At 51.9% G+C, this 15,261-nt stretch overlaps 2 protein-coding genes across 2 annotated transcripts; one reads left to right on the top strand and one right to left on the bottom strand.

Annotated features, from left to right (window-relative positions):
* Positions 1 to 11,568: 11,568 nt before the first annotated feature.
* On the top strand, positions 11,569 to 12,339 carry LOC142594722 (C-C motif chemokine 3-like). Its single transcript, XM_075720158.1, has 3 exons — positions 11,569 to 11,641; positions 11,962 to 12,070; positions 12,246 to 12,339. The coding sequence occupies exons 1-3, from the start codon at positions 11,569 to 11,571 to the stop codon at positions 12,337 to 12,339; spliced, it is 276 nt and encodes a 91-aa protein (XP_075576273.1).
* A 198-nt stretch (positions 12,340 to 12,537) lies between these two features.
* On the bottom strand, positions 12,538 to 14,929 carry LOC142594703 (E3 ubiquitin-protein ligase PHF7-like). The gene is made up of 9 exons (XM_075720108.1): positions 14,791 to 14,929; positions 14,516 to 14,610; positions 14,310 to 14,411; positions 13,916 to 14,040; positions 13,657 to 13,819; positions 13,464 to 13,570; positions 13,233 to 13,349; positions 12,861 to 12,979; positions 12,538 to 12,677 (listed from the first exon to the last, which is right to left on the bottom strand). The coding sequence occupies exons 1-9, from the start codon at positions 14,927 to 14,929 to the stop codon at positions 12,538 to 12,540; spliced, it is 1,107 nt and encodes a 368-aa protein (XP_075576223.1).
* Positions 14,930 to 15,261: the final 332 nt, after the last annotated feature.

Consider the following 15,261-nt stretch of genomic DNA (forward strand, 5'->3'; position numbering starts at 1 on the left):
ATTATTGCACAAACAGCTTAGTCCTATGGGTATGAGCTAGCTCCCCATATTACAAAAAAAATCCTGTAATAGTTCTGACACATGATTGTCATCATCAGACTGTGAAAATGACCTTTTGAGGGGATTTCATCCATGACTGCTATGTGGCTATGTGATATTTTCATTAATGTATCTGAAACAAGCATAGGCTTGTTAAACTTGCAGTGTGTGGAAGAATTGTGGTGTGCGGTTAAAGAGGGTGGGAGAGGCCTGACAACAGTCTGCAAGGGTCACTGCAAGGAGGAAAGAACAAATTCATCCTTTTGTTTTCATGCTGGATAAGACAGGATGTTCTGGTCTCAAATTACAGCAAAAAAATGGAAGAAAAAATATTGCAGCAGCAAGAAAGTGCTAGTAGATCACCTGGAGAGCAAGGAAGTCTGTACCTGGAGTGACACAGTGTGTGCTGACCTTCTGTGTGGAAGTTGATGACTCTCCCCAGCCCTATTTTCTGTTTCTCTCTGGAAACCCACTTGCTCTAACCCCAAGGAGGGGGGCTCTCCCTGCCCTCATAAAAACCTTAGATGGGAAACTCTGGATTCTTGCTCAGCAGGGTGCTCCTGATGTGAGCTGTGGGAGTGAGCAAATGTCATTTAGACCTTAGAGACAGCAAGTCCTCTGCAGGGACCTGTCTCTTAAAGACCAGCCAGTTCATATTCACCTAGCCTGGATCCAGGGTTAACCTGGCCCTGGAAGGTGGGCATCACAGTGCATGTGGCTGACCCCTGAGTCATCTGCTCTTGACCTTTTCCTCCCTGCACTGCTGCTGTTAAGGAGTCCAGTCACCAGCAGCATGATGAGTTTACATCCTGCCTTCATGGATTGCTGTTGCAGAATTACGCACAAGCAGGCTGCTTCCTCTTCTTCCTTGCAAATAGGTTGTCATTCCTGCATTTCACTGTGTTGCTACCTCACTTCTCTCTAGCCTCGTGCGCTCTGAGCCAGCAAGGTCTGCTGTTACCTCTTGTGCCCAGGATATTTGTTCTCTGTTGCTGGAAGCAGCTGCCAATTTCTTGTGTCCTTCCCAGAGCATACCTGGCACTTGCGCTCAAACCTCAGGAGGGTGTATGGGGCACTAGGCTAGCACCCTTGATTTGCCATTTTCACGTGTCCTCCCAGCCTGCTGCTCTTGGTGATGGGGAGTATGTTGGGGATACAGTCCTGGCATGGGGACAGCTGTGATGAGTCCTTGGTGGCAAAAATCACAGGTCAAACTGTTTTCACACAGCTCTATGGGCAAAAGACAGGCCCAGATGCAAGACTCAGCTATGCATTGTTATTTCTGGTTCTCTGCACTTTTTGGACTCCTTTCCATCTTCCTGCAAGGCATTTTAAGGGTAGCAGGGTCAGCTTTTTTGAGGGGCTCTGGGCACACAGGGGAGCCTACCCCTGGGACTGCGTTGAGGCATCTAGACTGGGGTAGAACATAGTTTTCACACCAAAGAGCACTTTGAATCACCAGCAATACCTCTCCTGGGAGGAGAAGGCTTTGTCATGCTGAATTACACCCAGCAGGGTTAGGGTGTGGACTCTGCAGGAAGGAGCTGTCTCTTAAAAGGATAGGAAAGGGCTAATGGTTGCCATTACTCCAGGCTTGGTCCTAAAAGCAAAGCCAAGATGTGATAGCTTGTTACCTGCTGGGCCACAAAACCTCTGTGCTCTCACTGGGGAATTCACAGAAGGAAAAATCAGTCCCCTTCAGCTGAAAAGTGGAAGAGCCTGTCCCAAGAGACAGCTTTGTGGCTGGGCCATGGGAGTGGGGGGATGCTGTGGGTGCTAGGGTTCAACAGTCTGGGGGGGATAGAAGGGAGAGACCTGGAGGGACCATTAAATAATCCTGCCTACAGCGTGATTCAGTCCTACATCCTGTGGTCGAAAGCAGCAAGAGGAAAAGGATACAAGCTGACCCCAGAAATAGTGTTGTGCCAGTAAATTCAAAAGGGAGATTCCAGAGAAACAGGAAGTCAATAGAAAAAGCTTGAAAATTTAAAATAGTGTTATAAAAATCTTTTGACTCAGCAGTGAGGCAGCCCAGGAACCTCTGAGGGACTTGCAGGAGATGATCAGAGCCAAGTATGCAGAGGAAACTGAAAAGAGAGAAATAGAAACCCCTGATGATCCCAAAGGAGATTTGGTGTGCTTAGGTACTGCAGTGAAGGTGACTCTGTTCCTGAGGATGTGGCAGCAAGGACAGCAAGCTCAGATGTGTAAATACACAGCATGTGAAGAGTAAAAGGTTGCAACTGCAAAACTGAATTCACTCCTGGGGAACGAAGCAGCAAGTGGTCAGGACGTGAGGGTGTCTGCATTACAAGAGACTCTGCCTCAGCCTTGCTCCTTCAGGGCAGAGAAAGAGGAGCTGTTAGAGATGGGAGTGTCCAAAAAGGATACTCAGGGGCAATTTGTAAGAAGTGCTATTATTCAGTGATTCCAGACTGCATGGCTGAGCTGAGCAGGCCAGAGAGGTTTCACAGTGAAGCAATTAATCACATACCAAAAAACCACAACCATTGAAACCACCTGCAGTTGTTGCCTTTAAGTAGTAGATTTTGGTAGTAGGTTTTGTTATACTAATGAAATATGGTCCTATGCCTTTAAGTAGTAGATCTTGTTGTACTAATGAAATATAGTCCTTGAGTAGCAGTGAAGTAATGCATATTTTGCTACATTGATAAAATGTAAGAAGGAAGGGAAGATGGCTAAGCAGCTGGTTGCTGACCTTCAAAGATAAGGGGATGGCAGAACAAAAGGGGCACGCACATAATAGGAGGAACTGGGTAAGAGGTAATTCGGGCAGCGGGAGATCACAACCACCAACCCGATTAAGGACTGAAGCAAGTACCCCCCACACTCCTCCTGCACAAGCGCAGTGAATTAAAAAGACACTATAGGTTTAAAGACTATGCGAGTAAACTGTTAACCAATGAAGATGAGTGTACGAAGACAAGTTAATGATTATGTATTAGAAAGGTGTGGAGATTGTATATTCAATGTATAAATAAGGGAATAGAATCCGAACTTGGTGTGGTTGATTTGTGGAATTCTTCCACCTTGCACCCTGCGCAGAATAAAGCAATATCTCCTTTCAAAACCATTTTTGGTTTCGGGAGCTTTATTTCCAGGTAACACAGTCCTGGAGGGAAACAAGTGAATCTAGCATTTGTCCTGGGAATAAGAGAGCAGGTAGCTACCGTCTGCTGGGGCTGACAGCGTTTGTACAGCCTTGTAGAACATTTGATTCCAAAACAACAATGCGGCTAGTGACACCTTTTAAAATAGGACTCTAAAATGCCTCTGTGAATAGGCCCTTGTAAAGACAAACCAGTTCAAATTCAGAAGGAAGATCACACCTCTAATATGGCTGGCTTCTCAAGCATGCTGGTTGCACAGTAGGACTGATACCCATCTGAGTGGTGCTTGGTTTTTATCTGCCCTGCTTGGGTCAGAAACCTGCATGAGAAACTTATTACTTTCATGTGGAAATCTAATTTCCCATTGATTTATATTCCCAGCCACCTTCTAGCCATATGTCCTTATACCAGCAAGGTCTGCTATGCCTCTTTTCCACCCCTGGTGTTGACTCTGATGCATTCACACAGATTAGTCCCTCATTTTCCTAACCCCTCAGCCCAAGCTCTTTGTATTTGACTCTTCTCGTGTTGTATAACACCAGGGTCTTGTCATAGTCTTGTGATTTGTAGCATGGGTCTTTCCCTGCCCCAGACATTTCCAGCTGACAGCCTCCCAAACTGCAACAGATGCTACTGTTACCCCTTGTCCCCAACAGCATGATTGTACAGTCTGCACTGCTGAATCAAATCCCTTCTCCATTACTCCAGTCCTCAAGGTCATTGTAATCTTTCTGTGTGATACCCTGGCCTCTTCTAGATTGATGATAGCATCTCATTTTGCCTCATCAGCAAATTTCATTTGCATTCTTCTGCTTTTTGTGCCAAGATCATTAATGCAAATGTTAAGTAGAATAATTTTTGAGGCAGAAACTCAAGGAACTGTACTGGTAAACCCCCGTCAGTCTAACACATCCCCTTTCAGCTGAAGCAATTACCATGCCCCATTCAGGCAGGTCTTTACCCACTTTACATTTCATATGCTAGTCACCTCTTCTCTAGCTTAGCTAACAATTTACTCTGTGGCACCATTTCAAATGTCTTACTGAAGCCCAGACAAGTGAGATCTACTGCATTCCCTTTGTTGCAAATATCTGTAAACTTATAAAAGGAAGCTATTAGGTTAGTGCTGGTGTGTGTCAGGACCAATACTGCGTGATATACTGCGAATATGTTGTATCTTGTATGATGCCTGAGGATCTGGAGAGGGGAGTTCAGTGGGAGGCGTATGTCTGCAAAATACAAGATTATTTACATTAATCAGCATTGGAGAAGACTGGGGTCTAACAGAGTTAGCTGATGGAGCAACATGCTAGCAAATGACATTCACTCAGGAGTCATTTGAAATACTAATTTCTGTTTCTAAGGTCAAATGAACTACAGCTACTTGGGGAAGAAAAAGGCCTGTGGTAACATTTTTGAGTTTATGGCCAGATTTTAAAGGTATTTGGGTCCTGAGTATTTGGCCCATGTGACTTAGAAGTCTCTGTTCCATTCCTCTTCAATGACATTCAGGTCCCCTAAATGCCATTTTCTTTAGAAAATGAGACTTAACATCTCCTTATTTTCTAGAGTTGATCTCTGGTGCTGCAAGTCCAAGGATTAAGCAGAATATTGGAGTGCATGAAGGATGGGACAGAAACTAATTCTCCAAATGCCATAATGTTGTTGTAGAAAACAGCAGCATGATCTCCGAATGCCACGTTCAGCTCTGATCATTTTGACTCAGAGATGGATAGAGCTGACACAGAAGACTTTGAGCCAAGTGATGAAAGCGTTTAGCGACTTGGAGATGAAAGATTGAAAAGAGTGGGGCAAATAGATGAAGGGAGATTAAAAATGAACATTCAATATTGATTATTTGCCCTTTCATGCAGAAGAAGAAAGGGACATCTATGTGGTTAAAACCATTTAAAGAGAGAAACCATGCACTAGAGAGAAATATTTTGACACAAGGCATAATGAACATGTGGAAGTCTCTGCCAGAATGTCTCAACAAGGGCAAAAAGTGGAGAAGACAGAAGCAATTGCTATGAGATAACCTCAGCTATGTAAAGTTTAGATATATTTTATTTTTAGCCTGTTTTCATGGAAATGGGGCTTATGCAATCTGCCGTCTGGGTGCAGGAGGTAATGATAGCTGGTGTCTGCAAACTCAAAACTGAAATCACTTCTTGCAGTCAGACAACTTCTTTTTAAAGTCCCAACGATGTATTCACATGAGCAGGCACAGATGTCTGCAGAGGCAGTAGCAGAGAGCCACTGGCTCTGCCAAATTGCACAGAAGAGTTGTAGGTCAGCACATCTGGGAGACCAGAGTCCGTGAGAATTAGCCCCAGGGTTTTTTCTCCACTTCAGCACAGGGGTGGGGGACGGAGCTGCAGGTGCAAATCATGAGGCACAGGAGACAAGTAGCAGGATGGGGGCCTGGGGTGGGGGTAAGCACTGTGCAGAGGAGGCGGCTGTGGGTGCTGTTTGGGGGAGCTAGGGCAGAGTGAAGCTGGGTTTGCAGTGTGGCAAGAAGGTGCATGTGTGTTACCTGTATTACAAAATAACTCCCAAAACACGTAAAGTATGTTTAGAGAGGAGACATTGCTTTATTCTGCGCAGGGTGCAAGGTGGAATATTTCCACAAACCAAGCACACTGCTCAGTCAGGCAGATACAGCACTTATACAATTTGATTATACATATTCATTTTCTAAACTCTTATTAGTAACTAGCCTCTCATTAGTCTATATTTTCCTTGCTTCAATTTAAAGCTCCAGTGTGATTTTAATTTATTGCACATGCTCAAGGAGAGTGGGGGGGTAGTCCTTTTAGTCTCCAGTTGAGTTGGTGGTCGCAATCTCCCCCTGCTGTCTTTACCTTTCCCCTAGTTACTGTGACTTCTGCTGACTTCATGTTTGTGGCATTCGTGTTATCTTCACAACCTTCCTTGTAGCAGGATGTTTCCATCCTTGAAGTTCTTCTTTGCGGGTATAGTTGTTAGCAAGGCATGTATTGTTTCATTATCTCTTGCCTTGAATATAATGCATACTGCAATTCTCATGTGTTAGTTTCTATCCTTAAACTATAACCTCTTTCTTAGTTACTAATTTGTCCTGTATTATTTTTATTCTATCTAAATGAACAAAATAAACACACTTGAGGTAACACGTGGGCTGGCAAGTGAGCTAACCTGGGTGTTCCGCTGTGCCTTGTGCTCTGAATCATGCTACATACAGAGGGATGTATTTACATTTAGGTGAAGCAGGGTACTTCTTTCTCATGTAAATGCTTGCTCTGCTCACACAGCATTTCTCTTCCCTGGTTTTGTTTAAAGAAATGTATCTGCTTGCCTTAAGGAGCAGGGGGTGCTTGAGGCTGGGGACTTGGGTCAATATGGGGAGATTGGGAGAGAGGGTGAGAGAAGCTGAGGCTGCAGCCCTCTCTGGGTGAAATATATCTCCTGGGGTGGTTTCTAAGCTCTCAGACATAGACCTGAGGGTAACCAGCTCAGAGTGTCCCTGTGGTTTGGTGGAGCTGTGCTGCGTGGCCAGAGGGTGTCAGGCGTATCTGCCCGCAGTGTTCAAATTACCCTCCTTTTGCTGGACCTTACAAATGCCCTGGTGTTGTTCTGTAATGTGCGCACACAGGGGTGTGCTGCAGCCTGCCTGGGGAGAGATTATTTTTGCTCTTACCACTCTCCTTTCAGTCAGTGTAGAAGTACGTCAAGCTGGGAGGAGAAGAGGTCTATCTTTGATCCAGGACCATAGAAAAATCCCTGTCCTGGGTTGTGAGTCTTTGTGCAGGGCATAGCACAGGATCCTCTGAGGGGGAAGGGAGATTCAGGAATTTGAATTAAAAAGGTATCAGTGAGGACTGGTTTAGGAATTCCACTTCGAATGCTGAATTACTCTCATTAAACAATATACGCAAGGGTCAGCGACAGCTCACTGCAGGGTGAGACTGACGGCTGATCTGTGTTTTCCTTCTAACCTCTAGCCACGGGACTCCTTTGCATAATTTTTATCAATGATGAGTGTCGCTTCCCAGATGGATGTTGCATAATGCTGTGTGGTTTTCTTTACCCTTGGATGGGATTGTGGTGTTGGCAGTTTCTTTAATTTCTTTCTGCTTGTGGTTTCCTTCTGTCTTAGCATGGTGAAGGCAGAAGGGCTGATGTGATCCCTTTAGTGCTGTGAAGCGCAGAGCCCCACGTGTCTGGCAGCCTCTCCTGAAAGAGGTGCAGACAGCATCCCTCTGCCCTGACTCGGTCAGAAATACAGCCTGCTTCTGCCAGCTAGCAGGGGTTTGTCCTCAGGGTAAGCTCTCTGCAGAATTGGGGAGGCTTTCCTAAAGTCAGCTGCAGACTGAGGTAGTTGTATCTCAGCTTTCCTTAGCAGGCTTGGGGACCAGAAGCAATGCTGTCCTCTTACAATGACTGAGATCATCCCTCGTCTTCTCTTCTAGTCTAAATGAATCCATGACATTGGCTGGCTGCCCTGTCTGGACATGGGACTCTCTTGCTGCTCTTTTCTTGCTCTTCTCCTATCACTTATTTCTTGAAATGCAAGGTCCTAAGGGGCAAGTTCCTCACCAGCAGCAGTCACCCCAATACTGAGCAAATCTGGGGGTCTACTCTGACCGCACACTGTCCTTGCTGTTTCTGGCTGCTATCTCAGTGCAGCTCTTCACATGTCACCATGCCTCAACTTGTCCCCTCTGCCTTGCCAGCTGCCTGCCATCAGGTCAGTAAAGATGATCCCTCTGCTCTTTTAACCTGCTCACAGCCCCTGGGGGTAATGTGTTTTTTAGACTTTAATTCCTTTTTTTTCTTAAGGACACACATGCAAGGCAGTGCCAAAAGCATCTGATAATGCAAGACTAGTGTCATGTTTGCTCATCACTGGCTTTCTGGTACCTCTCCCACTCCATGTGAGTTTGTCCTGCTAATGACCAATGATTCAGAGATAGCCACAGCCTGGCTGGGGAGGAAGTTGGGGGAATCTTTGGGCTTTTTTGTTTGACTACACCTGCCTTACCTACCTCTTCCTTGCTTATTTGTTCTCTTTTCCCTTTTCTCACCTGTGTGCACTAAGTTTTGATTGTGTTGAGTACTTGATCGTAACCTCTTGTTTATGCAAAGACAAGCCCAAAAGAGGTGGCATCTCTGGCAACTTGCTCCTCTTCCTAACTAACGGGCTTTTACTGTCTTTTGTTTTTCAAATTTCTATTTGTAAAGCTTGGTTTTCTGGTCTCCTCTGTGTGTGCGTGTCCCTCCCCTTGAATTTCTCTTGTGTTTCTCTGTTGGATTAGAAAGTCATCTGCTTACAGAGGTCTCCATGGCAGGAGACATAAAACCATAAGTCATTTCTTCACTCTCCCTTTACATCAGTTCCTTATATTTAATTCCTTAAACACACTTAAACACAAACGATCTACTTTTGCCGAGCTGCAGTTTTGTGCAATTCGTTGAAATATCCTCGATTCCAGTTAGAATGGAAAGTATTTCATCAGCATCCAGTAAGAAGTCCCATCCGGCTCTCATCTAAATGGAGAACTGAAAGCTTGGCCAACCACTTCTGCAGCAAAGAGGAAATATTTTCGCCATTTCCATCAGAAATAATCTTTGCAATTGTGAGATTTTCTGTGGTTCCTACAGGATGACAAACTTTCCTCTGGTAACTGCTAAAGCCAATGCCCACAGATCATCACGCTTCTACTTGTCATAGCAATGATCTCAGTTTCTAATATTTGCTGGGTGTGGGATATTCCTTGCCACCATCCTGGCATTTGTTGTTTCCCGTTGCTATTCTCTTGCCTATTCCACCCCTTTTCTCTCTGCTTGGGCAGGCAAAGGGGCTCTCACCAAGCTAGCGTTGCCCACTGCCATTGCTTATCCCTGGCTGTGGGCCCCGTGACTCGGTTCTCCTGCCCAAGCCCAGCTCAGCCCTGGCTCGGGGCTGCTCTCCCCAGAAGCATCCCACCCTGGGGTTCAGGTAGCTCAGCATCTTGTTTCTACAGTTGACCCAGAGAGCAATTTGCTGGTTGCCTTCATTATAACAGCCTGTTGCATGCTGATGTCCTCCCTCACGCTTCTCCTTGTTAAACAAAGCAAAGTGGGCTCTGGGGAGGGCAGGAGAGATGCCAGAATGGGGTGGTTGGAGGGCAGAGGTCTGGGGCAGGTCTTTGTGGGAGACGTGGGGGTTTACAGGCAGAGAGGTTCATAAAAGCAAAAGGCTTATGCTGGCTGACCCCTGAACTTGGGGTTCCTCTGCACACAGAGACCGCTTTGAGGTTAAAAGTAACCTCTTAGTGACTGTGCAATGGTGTTAACAGAAAAACTCATGCAGATCTTCAGTCCTCTGAGGAATTGAGGCTTTTCCTTCTGCTTTTGTGTATCTAGTGACATTTGACAAGCAGGAACATTTACAACAGGTACTACCTCTCCTCCAAGCCCATCTCAAATGCCCCAGATCACCATTAATTACAAAGGATTTATTTATTTGTAGCCCCAGGCACAGAGCGGCTTAAACGGAAATAGCTGAAACAGGCAGTTGGAGAAGGGAGCTGGAGAGGTTTCTGTTCCTGTGACTGCCCTGAGGACAGATCAGGGCTGCCTAGCTCCTCCTGAAGTCTCCAGTGAGATGATTTACACCCGTTCTCAGCTCTGTCCTATCTTTTCTAAAAGAAACAATCATGACCTTTGCTCCTAATCCTACACCTTCTGTCCAACAAGTGCTAGCTCGGCGGGATGCATCCTTCAGACAGGGACCTGTTGGCAGGAGAAGGTTTTCTGGGCAAAAGGCCATTGCAGCCACCATGGGGTTTATCCCTGCGTGTGAATGGGGAGCATTGCCCCTTCCACGTGATGGGGATGGGAGGACCGGCACAGCCATTACTCAGCATCTCAGTGGGTTAGACTTTTCCCTTGAATCAGGGCAGCAGGAATTAGTCATGCCCAAGCAAGGCAGTGGGAGGCTGAGGGTTTGCATGGTAGCTGGGCAGCCGGGCAGCAAACCTTTTGTGGCACCATGGGGCACCATCGGGGCAAGGCCAGAAAAAGAAAAAAAAAAGGAGGAAGTATCAGGTTTGGCAGCTCTTTCATTCTGGGTGTGCATCAGTGGGGGCATTTGGGAATTACCCTCTGGGATTGCAAATGCTGCTGCTTTTCAGTCATGCTACGATCTCCTCGAGGTTTCATTTGCAAGGCTGCAGTGAGCTGATCTCAGTGGGCACCAGCAGAGTCCTCTCGTCCCTCAAGCTTAATGCCCTATCTGTCTCCTGACACAGATGTATTTGGTTTTTGGGGCCTAATTCAGTAGAGAGACGTTAAATTGGATGAAATTATCCTCCTTGGGAAGAAGTGAGCAAGCAGTAATTGCAACAACTTGACTGTCAAGAGACTGCAGGCTGCCCCCAAAACTAAAATCCTTAGAGAGGTGTAAATCTTCTGTTCACCCTGGGGACAGGGAGGGTGGCAGGCCAGGCTGCAGCCTGAGCTCACTGCTCCAGCCCTGGAGCAGGGCAACAGAGTCAAGTCCCTCCAGGTCATATAGTCCTCCATAGCGCTGCAACCTTTCCAGCCTGACAATACTGCTTTTGACCATATTACTAGCAAAAAGGGAAAACTCTGAGATCCCCAGTGAATTCTAGCTCAACACAACTGTGTTCCTACATGATCTTTTGTTTCTTACATGTCCAACCAAGAATCAGTGCTATCAGTGGAGATGAGTGTATGTGCAGTGCATCGTTACTGAGATAAATCTGTATCCCTGCTGTGACCAGTGGAGCCGGGTGAGAAGTGTTATTTGTGGCAAAACTGGGGATAAGCTGGGATTTGACGCCTGGCAGTGGCTTTCTGCCAGCAACAGTGGCAGTGGCTGGGGGTGTCCATGCCACGGCACCTGAGCTGGGCTGGGCTGGGCGGTCTGTCTGCAGCCCCCCCGACACAGTGATGCTGCTGGGGCTGTTGCAGAGCAAATGCCTGCCTGGAGCTTGCTTCACGGCTGCCTGCTTGCCATTGCCATTGGGGCTCTGGCCACAGAGCTTTGTGCCCCAGCCCGGCTCACGGCCCCTTGGGGTCCTTGCAGCAGCGGCAGGGTCCGTGTCGTGGGGGTTTGGGCTCTGGACGGTCCCTGCCAGGCAACCAAATGGAATCTGAAAGTCGCAGCCCCGTGGCAGGCGCTTCCCCTTCTGTGGTTTCCTTGCCTTCTCCAGCTCAGCAAAAATGGGCAATCCTGACATAATTTCCTTGGTGTGATGCAGTCATTTTCCTTCCTTGAAACCCTGCGCCCACCCAGAAGCTGGGGATAAAAGGAGGGCAGCGCCACAGGGGCTGAGCATCGTGCAGAGGAGAGCCCTGCAGCCCCCCCAGCTCCAGCCCTGCTTGCAGATCCCTCGGCCCCCGCAGCACCATGAAGTTCTCTGCAGCCGCCCTGCTCGCTCTCCTCCTCGTGGCCACCTGCTCCCTGTCTGAGGCCCATCTCGGTGAGTCCGGCATCGCTGCGTCCTCCCCGGGGCTGGGTGTGCCACCGCTCCACGGGAGCTGTGGGGGCAGCGGGAGAGCCCCATCCCCGTCAGCGGGGACCCTCATGGCTGTGGGGAGGGCTGGGAGCAGGAGACCACTGCCAATGCTGGGACTCAGCCTTGGGGCCAGGGGTCTCCTGGGGGGCCATCGCCAGAGAATATGACACAAGGGGAGGGATGGGAGATGGCAAAACTTTGGGGAACCCCAAGCGCCGGTGGGGCCAGATCCTGTACTGTAGCCTGGGGTCTCACCAGGGCTGTCTGTCTCTCTGCCCTCACAGACAGCGTCCCCACTGCCTGCTGCTTCAGCTACCAGCAACGCCCCGTCCCGCGGGGCCTCATCACCTCTGTCTACATCACCAGCAGCAGCTGCACCCAGCCGGGGGTGATGTGAGTACCAACTGCTGCAGGGGGCTTGGGGTGCGATGGCCGGGGCAGTGCCCCGAGGGTGGCCGGGAGGGGAACGGGGACATGGCCAGGGACACCCAGGGTGCTGCTGGCGAGAACCAGCGAAGGCACGCCGCTGCCCTGGCCAAGCGACCCAACACGGGTTTTTTCCTGGCAGCCTGGTCACCAAGAAAAAGAAGGAGCTGTGCGCGGACCCCCAGGCGCCCTGGGTGCAGGCGCACCTGAAGCACTTCCAGACCCTGAAGAACTGACCCTTCCCTGCTACCACCTGCGATGGCCCCAGTGCTACGCCCAGGCACGCAAGAGCGTACTTGAACTCCAGCCTTCTTCAAGGGGGAAAATTATTATATTTAATTTATTTAAGTTAAACTAAGTATTTTTTGCTAAGAAAAGGGAAAATACAAAAATAAACTTTTATTACGGAGATTGGCAGGTTTGTTGGACATGGGCTAGGAGGGCAGTTGGGTGCCGGGGGGTCCTGCGAGCATCCTGGCCTCTTCTTCCGCAGCGGAACTGCCAGGAGCTGGGGCGCTGGGAGACTGCCCCTGCGCCGGGGGGCTGGAGCCTGCGTCGCCTGCAACGGGGGGCTCTGCAAGGGGCAGGCAGAGGATGAGCGCAACAAGCCCATGCCACACTCCCTCCCTCCCTCCCTCCCTGCACCGCACCGCACCGCACCGCACCGCACCGCAGAGCCGCGCCTGTCCCCACCTCTCGCACAGCTGTGGTGGCCACATGGCCCCGGGGCCCCTGTCCCCACAGCTGCACCCCTCACCTGTGCCCGTGTGGCTGCAGTCGCCACACTCCCAGGACTCGGCATCTTCCCGCACAGCGGAGCAGCGCTGGTGGGTCCCGCGGGAGCCACAGGAGCCACACAGCACCAGTCTCCAGGGCCTGCGGGAGCAACGGCACCCACTGCCACCAAAGGCCCCCCCGAGCTGCGGGTGCCCAGCCCGGGCGCTCTGCTGAGCCCACCTCCGCCCCGCTCCCCCCCGCCACAGGCAGCCGCGGCTCAGCTGCCCGCACGCACGCACCCTGCGCCATGCCCGCCTCGGCATCTCAGGGCGCCTCCGGCCCTGCCCAAAGGAGGACACAAAGGCATCGTCTCCTCGCTGGGACTCTGGGCACCGCAGCCACCCGCGCTTACCCGTTCACCTCTGCCTCCTCCCGTCCCGCCGGGCACAGGCACTGCCTGGCGTCGCAGCAGCTGTGCCGCCGATAATGGTCCGCAAAGGCCCCCTCCTCCTCCTCCCAGGCAGCGTCCCTGCGGGAGCCGGGCAGCGCTCAGCCCCGGGGGTGTGGGGGACACCCCGCGAGGCAGGAGGACACTGCATGGAGCGTCTCAGAGGGGGAGGGAGGCAGGGTGGAGGGCACCGACCTGTCAGGGATTTTGATGCCCAGGCGAAACATCTCCTCTTGGAAGGCATTTACGTCCTGGCACAGCGGGCATCGGAAATGGTGCAGGGCGGAGCGCAGCGCCTGGCCCTGGGGCACGGATGGCATCAACGGCATCAGCATCAGCGGTGGCGGCAGGGGGGCCACATCAGGGGGCCGGGGGCAACGACGCCTACCTGGATGCAGCGGCGGTGGAACCAGGCACTGGTGCAGGTAGGACAGACCAAGGTGTCATAGCATGGCCGCCGTGCCACTACCTCCTGGCAGATGAGGCAGGCCGTCTGGTCCTGCTGCACCGCCCGCACCCGCTGCACCGGCCGGTGCCTCCAGCAGAAGGACCTGCGGGACGGAGGTGACAGCTCAGCCTCGGCCCGCTCCTCCGCCCTGCACCTGGCCCTGGACCCGGAGCTTGCCCCGCAGGGCGGCTACACTCACTTGAACTCCCCGAAGAATTGGGAGATGCACCCTCGCTCGCTGCCGCAGGGGAAGTGGAATATTCGGGGGCAGCGCCGGCCCCGGCAGGTGACCGAGGCGCCCCGCAGCCGGCAGATGCAGCACCTCTGGGGGGGCACGGAGACGCTCGGCGTCAGCGCCGCGTGTTCCCGGGGAGCCCGGTTCGCCCTCGCCCAGCACAGCCCCGCCACGTTTTGGTGGGCCGCCTGGCCGGTGACACCGGGCCACTCAGAAAGACACCTACCTTCTCCACATCCCCAGTTTCCGCAGCAATGGGCCTTTGTGGATGAAGGAGGATGTGGAGGGTTGCTGACCTGTGCAGCACCGGGCACGGGGCGTGGGGACCGCGGTGGGGACGCGTGCCCCCCGGCCTCACCTTCTGCGACACCCGCGCCAGCTCCTGCCGGATGTCGGGGAGGAGGAAGCCGAAGAAGCCCTCTTCATCGGCCCCTCTCTGGCTCAGCCCGCTGGCGTGGTACTGCAAGAGGGGATAAGAGGGCACGTGCCAGGGGCTGCCGGCGGTGCGGGGCTGGGGACCGGTGGTTGTCAGGGACCGGGAATTTTTGAGCCCCGGGGACTCACCAGGCAGTTCTCGTGGACACACAGTCCGTCCTGACGGCACAGCTCCCCAACGACCTCGGCGTCACAGTCTGCCCGCTGGCACAGCCCGCACAGTGCTGGAGGACGATGGCACCGTCACCCCCAGCACCGCGCCAGGGTTCCGGCAGGGCTAACGCCGGGAGCGGGGCTGGGGGCAGGCCGGAGCAGCTTCCCAGAGCACGGGATCTCTGCACACACAGCCGGGCGCCAGCCAAAATCCCCTCTGGCAGGTGCCCGTGGGGATGCTCTGCGCTCACCTTCCTCCTCGGGGACCTGACCCTTTCTTATGGGCAGGGGAGGTGCACTGGAGGGTCCCGCCTGCTCCCCCTGCAGCTCTGCGGGACAGTGGGCAGCGGGGGGCTGGGGCCTTTTGCGGCGCCGGGACCTCGGCTCCATCTCCGCCAGTGGCTGCAGCGAAGGAGACGGCTGGGCGTCGGGACGTCGGTGCGGTCAAAGACCGTCCTGATCCTCTAGCGTCCGTGGCCAACGCGCCACTGAGCTGGGGGCGGTTGCGCGGGGGTGTTTATCCAGCCCGGGGGGTTTGTGACACGGGCTCCGCACGCACGTACGGTCACAAACACGGTCCCGCATGCGTGAAGCCGGGTCACAAATGTCCCCACGCCCAGTCATCTCCTTCCCTGCATCTGGGACCTGGGCACAGGCACAGGGCTGTGATCGGGGGAGGGAGGGAGGGAGTGTGGCATGGGCTTGTTTGTGCTCACCATCTC

The sequence above is a fragment of the Pelecanus crispus genome, chromosome 12 (genome assembly GCF_030463565.1).
Source record: "Pelecanus crispus isolate bPelCri1 chromosome 12, bPelCri1.pri, whole genome shotgun sequence".
Classification (NCBI taxonomy): domain Eukaryota; kingdom Metazoa; phylum Chordata; class Aves; order Pelecaniformes; family Pelecanidae; genus Pelecanus; species Pelecanus crispus.

Coding starts and splice junctions, on each gene's coding strand:
- LOC142594722 (XM_075720158.1), top strand. CDS start 11,569: ATGAAGTTCTCTGCAGCCGCCCTGCTCGCTCTCCTCCTCGTGGCCACC. Junction 11,642..11,961: donor CCTGTCTGAGGCCCATCTCG/GTGAGTCCGGCA, acceptor CTGCCCTCACAG/ACAGCGTCCCCACTGCCTGC. Junction 12,071..12,245: donor TGCACCCAGCCGGGGGTGAT/GTGAGTACCAAC, acceptor TTTTCCTGGCAG/CCTGGTCACCAAGAAAAAGA.
- LOC142594703 (XM_075720108.1), bottom strand. CDS start 14,929: ATGGAGCCGAGGTCCCGGCGCCGCAAAAGGCCCCAGCCCCCCGCTGCC. Junction 13,571..13,656: donor TCCACCGCCGCTGCATCCAG/GTAGGCGTCGTT, acceptor TCCGTGCCCCAG/GGCCAGGCGCTGCGCTCCGC. Junction 12,980..13,232: donor GAGGAGGCAGAGGTGAACGG/GTAAGCGCGGGT, acceptor TTGCTCCCGCAG/GCCCTGGAGACTGGTGCTGT.